Raw genomic sequence first — 12,915 nt, 5'->3', positions numbered from 1 at the left:
GATGGGTTGGTAATTTTTTACAACAAAGTGTGGCTATTTGGTACTGATAGGTCCACAGCTGACCTTCTTTAGTCATCAGAACTCACCTACTCGGCAGCCCAACTATTTCACACCAGGTTTATGGGTGGGAGAGAAAAATCTGAGATTGGGTCTGAATTTGTGCGAGACAGCGTCTTGCATGCTATGAGGGAGGAAGAAACTGGAAGGTTTAGAGTTTCACTGTCACGACATTTTGACTCCCCAGCACATCCCCAGAGAGGGCCCACTGGCCTTCTAGACATGAATCATGTGTCGGTCACAGCCAGGCCAGGACACAGGGGACATAGAAGCCCTCCTGTCTACGTCATTCATTTTGTAATAATGACTGACTTCTGTATGATGCCTCATATGTCAATGTCTTACGTTTGTATTGTTACTTTATTATTTCACCTCTGTGTGTATATACTAGCCTCAATCAGATTTAAGGGTGCTTGAAATCAAAACCCTTGTCAAACATTGATCGTGATGCTACACACATAGTTGGTACTTAATTATTTCTTTCAAATGAATAAATGGCAAGGCATTTAATAACTAAGAAGCCATATCTGGCACCTGCTCCAATTTAAAGAGCCAAGGTAAGGCCTGTCTCTTAAGAGCAGATGATTTTGAAACGTCTGTTAACACGAACGAAAGCTTTTCAGTTCTAAAATTCTGTGACCATGGATTGAGAGTTTTCTATGACCATCACATATCTATGCCATCCTTGATATTTCATAAAAGTGCTTGCACATGCGTTCTCAATTAACTGGGTACTATTTTCAAACATAGAGGGGCTCTGAGGGGGGTTCTCTGATCTATTTCAACTCTCCTTAGGGGCAACCTGAACAATGTAGGTTGGTTTCCAGAGAAATAAGTTCCCTAGCTCTCTTCAGGTTAGGATCTGATGGTTTCCTCAGTTACTGAGTCGTCTTCCTGCTATTTAAATCTGTCTGCTCTGGTTCTATCTTTAGTAGTCATTTAGATAAGACCCAGGGAGGTAGTGTTTTCCCCGGTGAAACCTGGAGGAATACTTTGCTGATCTTCCCTTTCTTTCATGAAGACTGGAGAACCACTCAGCAGTGAGTCAGGTTGATCTACTTGAGTTCCTAGGGCACCAGCGAATGGCAGCCTGGCAATGGTGAATGCAAATATCTCATGTTACTATTTGGTTTGACTAAAAAACAAGGGTACGAAAATGTCCATGAGAGATGACAGTCAACTCTGAATGACTCTTCTTCAATGATACGCCTCCAAGGAGCTAGAAGGGTCAGGCTGGTAGGGTTCCAAAGACCTGATGAATCATGAAGGTTTTATAACCACACTGTGTCAAAGGAGAGAGTGGTATTTCTTAATATGACAAATACTACTCATAAAGCCCAGGGCAACATCACAAATGGCAACAGGGGAAATATTTCAGGGCTAAGGCTAGAATCACAAACATGAGGACTGTTGTGAAATGAGAGAATCTTTAAGGAAAGCTTGTGACTGGCTATGGACAACAATAATCCTTATCTTGTGGAAGAGAAAAGGGGCGATTCCCTTCAGAACAAGGCCGGCCCCATATGGAGACGACTGGTACCAAACGTCTAGCCTAACCGCTCATTATCACCCTGGCTGCCACAGTGGTGGTTTCCAGGTATTCACTCCTCTGTATTGTCATGGAAGGACACTGTTAGAATTTAGAAAGAGTCGACAAATTGACCCAGTGATAGCCATTTTCATATTCATTCATACTGGTATTTAAGAAATTAGTAGAGAGCATTCCTCAAGGCAATAGACTAGGAGAATTTAATAATTAGGACAGAAACTAGAGACAGTAAGGGACACAATCTGGGAAAGAGGGATGAGATGCAGTCTTGAAGACACTGGATTTGGAGCAGAACAAAAGGAAGCATGACACTTTGAAGGTGACCGCATCAGGGACACCCACCGTTGGTTCTGCCATGCCGACATTTTTCCATCAAGGCTCTGTTGGGAGTTTCTCCAATTAAACGAACAGAAACACAGGAGAGTCTGTGTCTGACCCAAGACAGCTTGCCTCCCCCTCTCCTCTCTTTGTCACCTGTGTCACTCCTCCGTTGACTCTAGTCCTTTCTCTCTCAGGGATTCAAGTTACTTAATTGACCAGAGGCCACATAGAAGGGTCAACAGAAACCCCTAGATTGTGAAAGCACAAAAATATCTTAAGACCTCTGTTGTACAATATCTGCCTTGCTAATTAGTTTGTGGGTATGATGCACATTATCCAACTATCTGCTTCCAAAATTATCAAAAATCCATATGGCTGCTTAGCAAGGTCACAAATGCCAGGCATCACCATTACAACTATTTGGAAGAAGTCCAACTTGACTTCTATGTGGAAAGTGGAACCTGCGAGAGGTAGGGAAGCCTGTAATGGTTGTAGGAAAACTCCTACATGAACTCACAAAGCCAGGAAAAAGGTGTTTGACATATGTGTTTGGCTCCAAATAAGAGATATTTCCTAGACTCTGCCTTTATATTTTAATAACATCTAGCTCAGTCACGTGTCCCCAGTCACTTCATTTTCTTAAGTCATATTTTGGCTTATGAGCATACAGATGGGGATTCTGGACTTTTTTTTTTTTTTTAAGTGAGAATTCTCACTTTGCTATGTTAATCAAGCTGAGTGACATCTTTTTGATTGCCTGGTGAATTATGACACCCGATCGAGCCACAAATTTTGCACTTATTGTACTAAAAAGCAACAGTGAATTAGCCTTGGATTTAAATCCAGCTGTCCCATTTTTGAGCTTGGTAGCCCCACGCAAATCACTTAACCTCTCTGAGCCTCTTCTTTTTTTTTTTTTTTTTTTGTGCAAAAGATCAGGATTACAGTTGTCATCTAAAGAAGGTTGTGTGAATTAAATGAACGCATATTTGAGGAACAAGCTTAGCACAGTGTATCGTGCCATTAAAAAGCAGAAATATTCCCTACATGGGTATCTGAGATTAATGCTGATGGGAAATTGGGAAGGTGAGGAGTGGTCTCACCAAAAGAAGGTGGTGGAGGGATCCCCGAGAGGTGGGACTCATTTAATGTATAGTTTTTGTCCCGAACTCGAAGTTAGATCAGAACTTGCATATCTTTGTCAGTTAATCATCAGTATCTCACTGAGTACATAGTAAAGGTGAAAGAATATATTTTTCCAGGGGTAGGGCACAAAGAAGGGCAGAGTTAATGGAATGAGTTGCTTTTCCAAATTGGTAATCATCTGAGCTTTAAGACAATGTAAGGATTAGGAGCAGAAGAAAGTTTGTGAGCTTGAAGAGCTTTCATGTGATGTTGCCTCCTTCGTAAATATTGAGAGCTGAGCTAGGACTTTGAATGATTAGCGCATGCATGCAATGCCAGTGACTCAGACCTCCCCTTTCATCCAAGACCTAAACAGCCGTGTGCCAGGACCACTTGTCCAGCTCACTGTTACTGGCGTTCAGATACCAGTGACCTGAATATCTCAGAACAGGTTCTGTTTACTATCCAGCCCCTCAAAAATAAACACGCGAATAAAAAACGAAATGGGAATATATCCACAGAAATGTGTTAATGATAATTCCAGTTGCCATGTATAGACCTATGAAGTATTAGCTAAAAAGCTAAGCTGTGTGAGCTGCTCCTTGGATGCTGGGGTGGATTTTTTTTTAAAGGTTGCTTGACTTCTTTCCTAGATCAGGTTTTCATTACATGCCATTTGCTGAAGTCACCTCTCTTTCAGGACTGCAGCCGCCAAGAGGTTGCCTGTCCTTATGGCTGGGTGTCTTTTCAACGACTTCAGAAGTAACTTGGCAAAAAGGTTGCCTCGACATCCCCTCTGCTTGCGGTGGGTCCAATTACAGCAGCCATGTTTGTTCATTTTGTATCCTTACTGTGCTCTTGAAATAAATAGTGATGGGATGGAGAGTGAGAAGTGAACAGGATGCTGGGGGCTGAGAAGTTTGGAAACATAAATAAGGCACTGTGGAGTTCTTAGTACAGAGGCTGTTGCCTTTCCAAAGTCACTGAATTTCCCCCTCACTCACCATTGCATGATTCAACCATTCTGGAAAGATATCATCTAGGGCCTTCGGGTAAACGAGCTCTCGATCGTAGAGAAAGAGGATCCAGAACGACAAAAATACAAACTGGAAAATAGAACACAAAAATAGCATCATTAAATTTTTTTTGTCAGTCGGAGCTTTCTAAGTTAACCAAGGAAACATGGCGAAATAAGAATAGACACCAGTTTTAAAGATATCCCCCAGACACGTTATAGAAATGTAAGATGAAGACAAAATCCCTCACTGTTGAATTGCTAGGTCCACTCTGGGGATTCCAGAAAGTTGGGGATTAATTGTTTGTCATCGTAGCAGACAGGGTGGATATAGATAAACAGGATTCACTGGCTCTTAAGTCACTTTATTTTATTTTCATTTAAAAAAAATTTTTTTTTTTAATGTTTATATTTGAGAGACCGAGACAGAGCATGAGCGGGGAGGGGCCGAGAGAGAGAGGGAGACGCAGAATCCGAAGCAGGCTCCAGGCTCCGAGCTGTCAGCACAGAGCCCGGCCCGGGGGTCAAACTCACGATCTGTGAGATCATGACCTGAGCCGAAGTCAGACACCCAACTGACCGAGCCACCCAGGTGCCCCAAGTCATTTTATTTTAACCAATGACCTGTCTTGTCTAAGCTTTCATCAGAACCACTGAGAGCAGCCACACGGGGTGGTTTGAGTCTTACAGTTTCCTTACCCATCTAAGTTTGAAGGCTCAATGCTAGAGGATTCAGGACAAGGATAGGTGGAAAGAGGCAGCCATTTCTAAGCACAGATTTTGCTGGGCGGCCGATGGGCTTGATCCCAGTTCATTCCCATTCTGCCCGATGAATGGAAACAGGAGCCACGTCATCGAAACGTGGACCGAATCAGCAGATACGCTCACTGTCACTGGCATATGTTGTACTTCTTTCCAGGGTCCATTCATTCAACAAAATGAATGAGGCTCTCACTGTGCACCCCACACGAGATATTTTGGACAGACTGTCTCGCTCTCTCCCCAATTGTCTTTTCCACGTACCAACTCTGAAGTTCTCATACCCTTTTCTTTTTTTTTTTTTTTTATGGTTTCCACTTGCAGAAGTAACATATGCTCATTGTAGCAAGTGAAACAAGATGTATAAAAGGGAAAATGAGTCATCTGTCTCCCCAGCACCCTGCATTCCCGGTACTCCCATGGAGCCAAGGTTATCTTAGCTGTCGTTTGATGAAGAAAGATCCTTCAAACTTCCCCATTAGACATCAACAAGGATCTTGTATCGAACGTTCACCAAGATAAGAAGGCAGTGTTAACTCCAGTCCGTAATGAGCCCTATTTCCGGGTGCCAGTGGGCAACACGGTACAGTCCTCAGGCAAGACATTCATGCAAACGCAGTTGCTCTGGTTTGCAATCATGGGGCCCTGAACAGCCTTGCTGCCCAGGGGGGGTGTGTTGTTCCTGCGAATCTACCTGGGTATTATATTACTAACACACCTTCGTCACTTACTGTGGATATTGGAAAAGCCAGCGTGGTAAAAAGCAGGTCTCTGAAGGCGGTCACGAACTTAAGGTCTCTTTCCCCTTTAATTCTTTTCAGCACATCTTCCACGCAGGCGACCCCGTAGAAAATGGCCTGCAAGAGCTAAATTCATTACAACAAATGAGGACATTTTCATTTGCTTTAATTAATACATTCTTCACCGATGTAAAGCTCCGTCCCTCTGGGAGCAATGTTGATTTGAGGAGGTGGGGGGGGGGGGGTGCTGTTGGCTGTTTTGGTTGAGAGCCAATTCAAGGGCTGGTCTTCCAGCTCAGTGGGCCCTGACCTTGCTTGCTAAAACTGATTGAGTAAAGTCGTTTAGGGGATAATAATGTGTACAGTATTTAGTGTAATGGACTTGAGCTAAAATGGAAACAAAATAGTCAGCTTAAAAGGAGACTGTAATGAGATAGATACCTTAGCTGCACAGAGGTGGGCAAAACCAAATAAACAACACGAAGGCAAAGAGCCAGACGCAATGGTGGGCATATTCTGGCCTCTTCCAGAAGGAACCAAAAAATGTTTAAGTGCCTAGCACTACAATCGCATTAAAGAAGCCAGAATCAGGGTCCAGAGCACCACAAAGCAGCTCTGTGCTCTTATGAGGGACAAGCACAAAATGGCATCTTGCTTATCTGAGGGAGAAGTTGATGTCCTTCTCTGATTGCAAGGGGGTGCGCAAAGGCCTTACAAAGAAAATCTGGCTAAGGCAGTGACTGAAATCCACAGGGATAGAGCAACCCAGGGGCTCTGCTGTGTCACTAAATACCACGAGGTCCCTGAGGCCAGACATAAGAGAAAGACGGCCTTCTTCAGAGAAGTAAAACCAAATCAAGGGCAAACTTTGCCCATTCTTACCATTTCGCACAGACCCACGGCTCCTGATTTCAGGCCTCATGGGTCACACTACAGAGTTGGGGTTGGTTTTGAGTTGTGCTTGCGTTAGACCCCATCCTACTCCTTAAAAGTTCTGGGCTGGTACAAAAGGGGCCATCTGGACTCCTCTCTGAGAGTATGAGTCAGGCAAGTTCTGGCCCCCAGGGCATTGTACTCAGGAGGGATCAATCAGCTGTCAGGGAATGACCTCTGAGGTCTGAACTCGAGGAGAGTTCTAGCAGAGTTGGCCTCCTACCAGTCTTTAGCGTGAAGAAGCAGGTGGGAGAGGATACAGAGGTGAATTAGGCGAGCAATATGCATAGCTGGGTCCGCAGACCAGCAGCACTGGTGTTACCCCAAAACTCATGAGAAATGCAGACCTCAGCCCCACCCCAGACTACGCAGTCAGAATCTCTGGGAGTGAGGTCCAGGAACTCGTTAGCAAACTCTCCAGGAAGTTCTGGAGACACTCACTGGGTTAGACATAAATTTATCACTTACAAATCCTACTGACTCCTCAAAGCTAATAGACGACTTTCACTGATGTTACGTGCCCGGCTTTTAATTTCTCGTAACAACCTTATGAGGTAAGTCCTATTATTATGCTCTCTCCCGACCCATTTTACAGATGAGGAAACTGAGGCATAGAGGCATGAACACACTTGCCTAAAGTCTCATGGTGGATACATGGGGATTTGAAACCCACAGTCTGGTTCTTGAGTCAGACTTTATTTTTTTTTATTTAATTTAATTTTTTTTAATATGAAATTTGTTGTCAGATTGGTTTCCATACAAGAGTCAGACTTTAAAAAACAAAGGTTTCTAAGAACATTTCAGGTAAAGCACCGTGAGAGGTCAGAAGAAAGAAAGCTCTCTCCGGGTGGAAGAATGAAAAATGACTTTGAAAAATACTGATGCCTGATTGCCACCCTTTCCCTCAGAGATTCTAATTTTCTGGGGGTGTGGCCTAGGCGTCAGGATTTTTTAAAAATCTCCCAAGTGGTTCTAATTAGGACAGATAAGGTTGAGAACCACTTGCCTAGAGGAACTTCCATTTGGACATTTGGATCTGGCCTTCCCAGGAGAGGCGGGATGCAATGGACAGAGAGAGAGGGAGAGAGAGATGGAAAGCAAATGCTGGGGCAGTGCCTTCGTCTAAAGGGCACAGGGCCAAGAGGGTCAGCAAAGTAGCAAAGAATGATCTGATGGTACAAGACAGAACATACAGGAGCCCCAGAAGGGAGGAGGAAGCTTCGAGCCAGAAGGGTGGTTCCAGGGAGGGGTGGGAAGCAAGCGTTAAATGTCATACACCCGCGGCCACCCCAATACTCGTCATCTACTTTTGACACTCAGCCCTCAGGCTGTAGAATCTGGAGTACATGGATGTTAGAGGAAGTCACCTCCTCCACCCTTCCCCACTCCCACCCCTCCAGCAGCCCTCACCTCACCCCTGGTTTCACTTCCAGCTGTTTAGGCTGCAGCAGGCAGCTGCTTTAGTAAGGAAGGACAGGCATGGGGCCCGGGCCCTGGCGAGGAGGCCCACACTCTTCTATCAACATAGCAATTAATCACGTCCTGAGCTCGGAGAGTCTGCCAGGGTTTCTCTCTTTGGGGAGAGGCCGCCTCCGCCCAGCATGTGAGGTCCATGTGACCGCTTTCCTTAGCAAGAGCTTTCTAGAGTCCCCGTGAGTCAAGCTGGTCCTAACTCTCTCTTGCTTTTCCCAGTCAAAAATGTCGAAATTGGACTGGGGAAAAGAACACATTACTCAGAGGCTCCCTGGCTTCTCCTTCATCAATAAAACTTTTCTCCGTGCCGCAAACTGGCCAATCGCTTCTCCACCTCTACCCCCCAGCTCCCATATATACGCCACGCTGTGAAGATGCCAGCTGGGTGCGTAGAGCAGCCTTGTCCCCGCCGATCTTCATCTTGCATTGGCATGCCATCATCTGTATCAACAAGGAATATTTGTGGAGCCCTCGCAAAGGAGCTCGGGAGGGAGGCGCTAGGATGTTGCCAAGAGAAATACGTAAGCCAGAACTAGGGCGGAGAGGAGCCACACAGCTGAGCTGGAGGGCAGGGAGAGGGAGGAGCCATAAGCTCATTCAATGGGTAGGCTCCTTGGAGGGCCACAAGAACAGGTCTCGATCAGCTCGCCCAATGGGACAAGGGTCTGCTCGGTCCCTAAGGACAATACAGTGAAATGGTTATCAAACAAGCATAGCAAGAAGAGTCAAGGGTGACAATGGTAGTTATTAGGGACTGAATGATGCCCTCCCCCCAAATTCACATTGAAGTTATAACCCCCAGTGCCTCTGAAAGTGGCTTTACAGAAGTAAGTGAGCTAAAATGAGGTCGGTAAGGGTGAGTCCTGATCCAATAAGGCTGGTGTCTTTACAAGGGGAGTTCTAGGACACAGACAACAGCCAGAGTGAGGCATGACCGAGTGAGACACGGGGAGCACGTCAGCATGCTGAGGAAGGGGCCTCAGGAAAAACCAACACTGCTGATACAGTCATCCTGGACTTTTAGCCTCTGGAACTGTGAGAAAATAAATTTCTGTTGTCTAAGCCACCCGTCCATCATACTTTGTTATGGTGGCCAGAGCAGACCAACAGGGGAGCATTAAAACAAGGTAGCAACAACGGGCCCTGTTAAGAATCTTACGACAAAATTACTGTCATTTACATTTCTTTTCTTTTTTTTTAATGTTTTTTAAAGTCTATTTTTGAGAGGCACAGAGAGCAAGCGAGGGAGGGGCAGAGAGAGAGGGAGACACAGAATCCCAAGCAGGCTTCAGGCTCCGAGCTGTCAGCACAGAGCCCGACGCGGGGCTCGAACTCACGTACCTCGAGATCACGACCTGAGCCCAAGTCTGACACTCAGCCGACTGAGCCACCCAGGCGCCCCACTGTCATTTACATTTCTCAACTATTTTGGCCACCAGGAAGGCACAGCTAATGGTATCTTCTTGACCAGCATTTGCCTGAGAGCTACTGCCCTGTGATTTATCTTTTCGACCAGGTCTGCTCTAAGTCTCTTTGGTCTTTGTGCCTTTTATTCTGAAATGTTGCTGGTCTAAGTTTGTTAGCTGGCTTCCACTTTTTTTGTTGTTGTTGTTGCTAGCTAACAAATTTACCACCTGGGAAGGCTGAATTACATTTTTTATAACTAGGGCAATTTAAGAAAGCATAGCTAAAGGAAATTTCGTTTTTATATTCATGTGTCTTCGCAAGATTCACAAAAATCTTGAAATTATGGAAACTTAGCCTTTCTAAGTCATTAAGTTCATTTCTTTGCCTTTAAGCCAGAACTGTCTTCAACTGTCTCAGGAAATGAGAATTTCTTCTATGTAAGAAATAACTCCAGAGAGGGAGATTCCACAAGTTTTTCTGAACAAGGCATTACAACTCTCATTGGATGAGTCGTCATCCAACGCCCAGCCCAGCTCTGTGCCTGACTTGAACAGGCTGGACCTTTCTTAGGTCATGCCTTCCAAATGAGGCAAGGTTTACAGTGGGAGACTATTCCAGAATAAAACAGCAAATGGGGACTAACAGAAAATGGTATTTTCTATAATTGCAGTGATGAGAGTAGCGGTGTTTGGGGGCAGGTAGAAGAAACCTTTGCTAAAATCTAGCTGCAGAATGTGCAATATACTGTTTCAAGCATCATTCGGGTGCAGTTAGCTTCAGTAAAACACTGAGATAAGAGAATGAGATAGAAGACATAGGAGAAATGGAGAATATAAGCTGGCAACAAGTGGAGGAAAACGAGAGAAGAAACCAAGAACACTGGCGGGGGATTGGAAGAAGAATTCTAAGAACGCTCAGCCAGTGTTGGGTGCTGATGATAACCGGCTTCGAGAAACAGCAGGATGGGGGTGGGGAGACGACGCTACAGGTGGGATGGGGGGCCCAAGAGACCAGGGTTTAACTCTTCCCAGTTAGACCCATGCTCTGGTCATTTATTCATGCCACCAACATTCACAGAGTGTAGGTGCCACAACCTGTATTAGATACAGTACAGGCCAGGGCAGGCCCTGTGCTAATGTGTCTTTATTAGGACGAAGAAGAGAGGAGAAGCAGGAGGAGGCATCTTTCCTGTACATTTACTCTTTTGTGTTATGTAGGTCAGGTTCCCTGGGAAAGGATCAGATGCTTAGATCTGCCTGCAGAGTGTTCATTGAGGGGTACCCCCCGGAACAACTGTGAGAGGGAGGGAAGAGGGGGGACAGCAGGTCTGAGCGGCAGGAAAAGAGGAAAAGCAATGCATTGGCATGAAATCGTCTGGTCCCCAGAGGAACTCTGGATCCGAGCTGACTCTTCGGTGTGGTCCCAGAGCCCGGCCTTCGCACCACAAATCAGCCAGTCACTGGATGCAGCAATTCCGGGGAGGGCCCTAAGTCTTGTCTAGGCAGCTCCCTTCGGCTGAAGGGCAATCCTACGACAGGACCCTAGCTGTGAGTCATCACCAGCCAACACTCTTCCCGGGAACTGGGGAACGGGTACCTCGATGCTAGGGAGATGGGGGGGATCCTGGGGGCCACACCACAGTATCCACTACCTATGAGGACACTGAGGCTCAGGGAAGTTAGGTAACCCACACAAGATCACACAGCCTGTGAACGACAGAGCCAGCACTCACACCCAGGCCACCTGTCCTCTATCTATACAGTGTGTAAAGAACCCACCAAAATGTCATGGCTGCTCAATAAGCTACAGCTATTCTGTTTTGGGTGCTGGTGGTGACAGGTTCCTGCCATCGGTTCTCCTCCTTTCAGCCGCCTGAGAGCTAACAACGGGGGCCTTAAGCATTTTTGGGAAAGGACAGTTCAGTGTATTTCTGACTCTGTTGCGCATCAGAGCTCCGCGGATTGATATATTGACCTGATGATGGAAATCCAAGGTTGGCCCCGAGTATCGAAGTGGGGGCCGGAGCATAAATGGGTCCCTGTCTTCCCAGTGTTCGGGAGCTGCTTTGGAGTTTGGACCCATGGAGGCTCCTCAAGGATCTCTCTTCCGCTGGCCCTGCTTTACCGTCCCTGAGGACCTCTGTGATGAGGTTGCTCTTGTCATGGTGACAGCTTGAAGAGAATGAGGTCGGAGCTGCCTGAGGCTTGGGCAACTTTATGACAAATGGAGGGAAAGGTCGTGTCTCGGTTGGTGAAGTGGGGAGGGCCCCACCCAGAATCTCCCCTGGAGATTCCAGTTATGTGGCACCACCTCCAACAGGGCTTCAGAAGGAACCTTACTTTTAAAAAGAGGAAAACCCAGCAAGCCGTTCAAAGTCAACAAGCTAAATCGAAGCTAAAAGTCCCCTCCGTCCCCCACCTCCTAGCTTATATTCCTTGAGGTCAGAGACAGTCCCTGGATGGAAATGGAGTGGGCTACAGAGGCGGGGACACAAAATTTGTGGAGGTCCCGGGCGCTGGAAGCCAGAGCCAACATGGGGACCATGAGGATGTCCATAGCACTGCCTTGTCTCCACTCCAGCTTCAAGGGTTTCCCCATTCATCATATGCTCCCTGCTTGAGCCTGCAAAGTCTACTCCCAGGACGGCCCCAGATCCCGAGGGCTGCACCTGCACAGCTCTAGCGGGGGCTCCGTGGTGGCCATCCTTTGGCTGGGAAGCTGGAGTGTGTCACCCACAGAGGGAGATACCGGAGCAGTGAAGCAGGTGGGCGACCCTTGCCTGGAGCTGGGACCCACCAACCATGGTACTGTGAGGGGACCAATGTCCCACTAAACCGCCTTTCCCTCCGCACGACCTCTATTCAGAGACGGGATGACTAGAAGCTCATCCCCACCCTCCTACCTTCTCTTTTCATCATCCAGCGCATACAGCATTCTGAGTGCTTCTGTCACGCCAGGCCACGCATCCCTCATGGTCACTCTGTGATGATGCACTACTTTTCTTTCTATTTGGCAGCTTTGGGAACCCAAAACACAAAGAAATACCTAGCCCAGTGTCACGGAGCCTGGAGGTGGGGAGGCTGAGGTACCATCCCAGAGACTCATGACCCTAGAGCTCATGCTTATAACCACCAGGCTACACAGCCTCTCCCTCCCCACAGAGAATCGGCTGCCCCTTCCCTGGGGAGGGTGGACTCCCTCATTAGGCAAAACCTCCCAACTGCCCTCTCCTTCCTTTACTCTCCTTAAGCACCAGGCAGGAATAGGTCACGGTGCCCAACTCTCAGTGACACCCATCCCACCCCAGCCCCCCACCCCCACCACCAAGCCTGTGTGTCTTCCCTTTGAACGCCCTGGGATGCTTCAAGAGGAAATGGGACGCTCAGAATGTTGACCCACACCAAAGCGGATTGTGCTCTTGAAAGGAGGCATAACTGACACTCAGCCAAGTAAAAATGGAGGCTGTTTCAAGGGAGGGGGTATAATTTTCCTGGAGAGCAGGCTGGGGTACTGACTTCCACAGGCTTACATAAAAT

General features: G+C 46.8%; 1 protein-coding gene across 1 annotated transcript in view; it reads right to left on the bottom strand.

Moving 5' to 3' along the window:
* Positions 1 to 12,915, bottom strand: part of LOC122489238 (androgen dependent TFPI regulating protein) — a 67,983-nt gene that overhangs the window by 51,204 nt on the left and 3,864 nt on the right. Inside the window, exons 3-4 of the mRNA XM_043590824.1 lie at positions 5,558 to 5,692; positions 4,057 to 4,158 (exon numbers count right to left, since the gene is read on the bottom strand). Coding sequence (XP_043446759.1) covers positions 4,057 to 4,158; positions 5,558 to 5,692 — 237 coding nt within the window. The remainder of the gene's footprint in view (positions 1 to 4,056; positions 4,159 to 5,557; positions 5,693 to 12,915) is intronic.

The sequence above is a fragment of the Prionailurus bengalensis genome, chromosome B2 (assembly GCF_016509475.1).
Source record: "Prionailurus bengalensis isolate Pbe53 chromosome B2, Fcat_Pben_1.1_paternal_pri, whole genome shotgun sequence".
NCBI lineage: Eukaryota > Metazoa > Chordata > Mammalia > Carnivora > Felidae > Prionailurus > Prionailurus bengalensis.
This window is presented reverse-complemented; position numbering and strand designations above follow the sequence as displayed.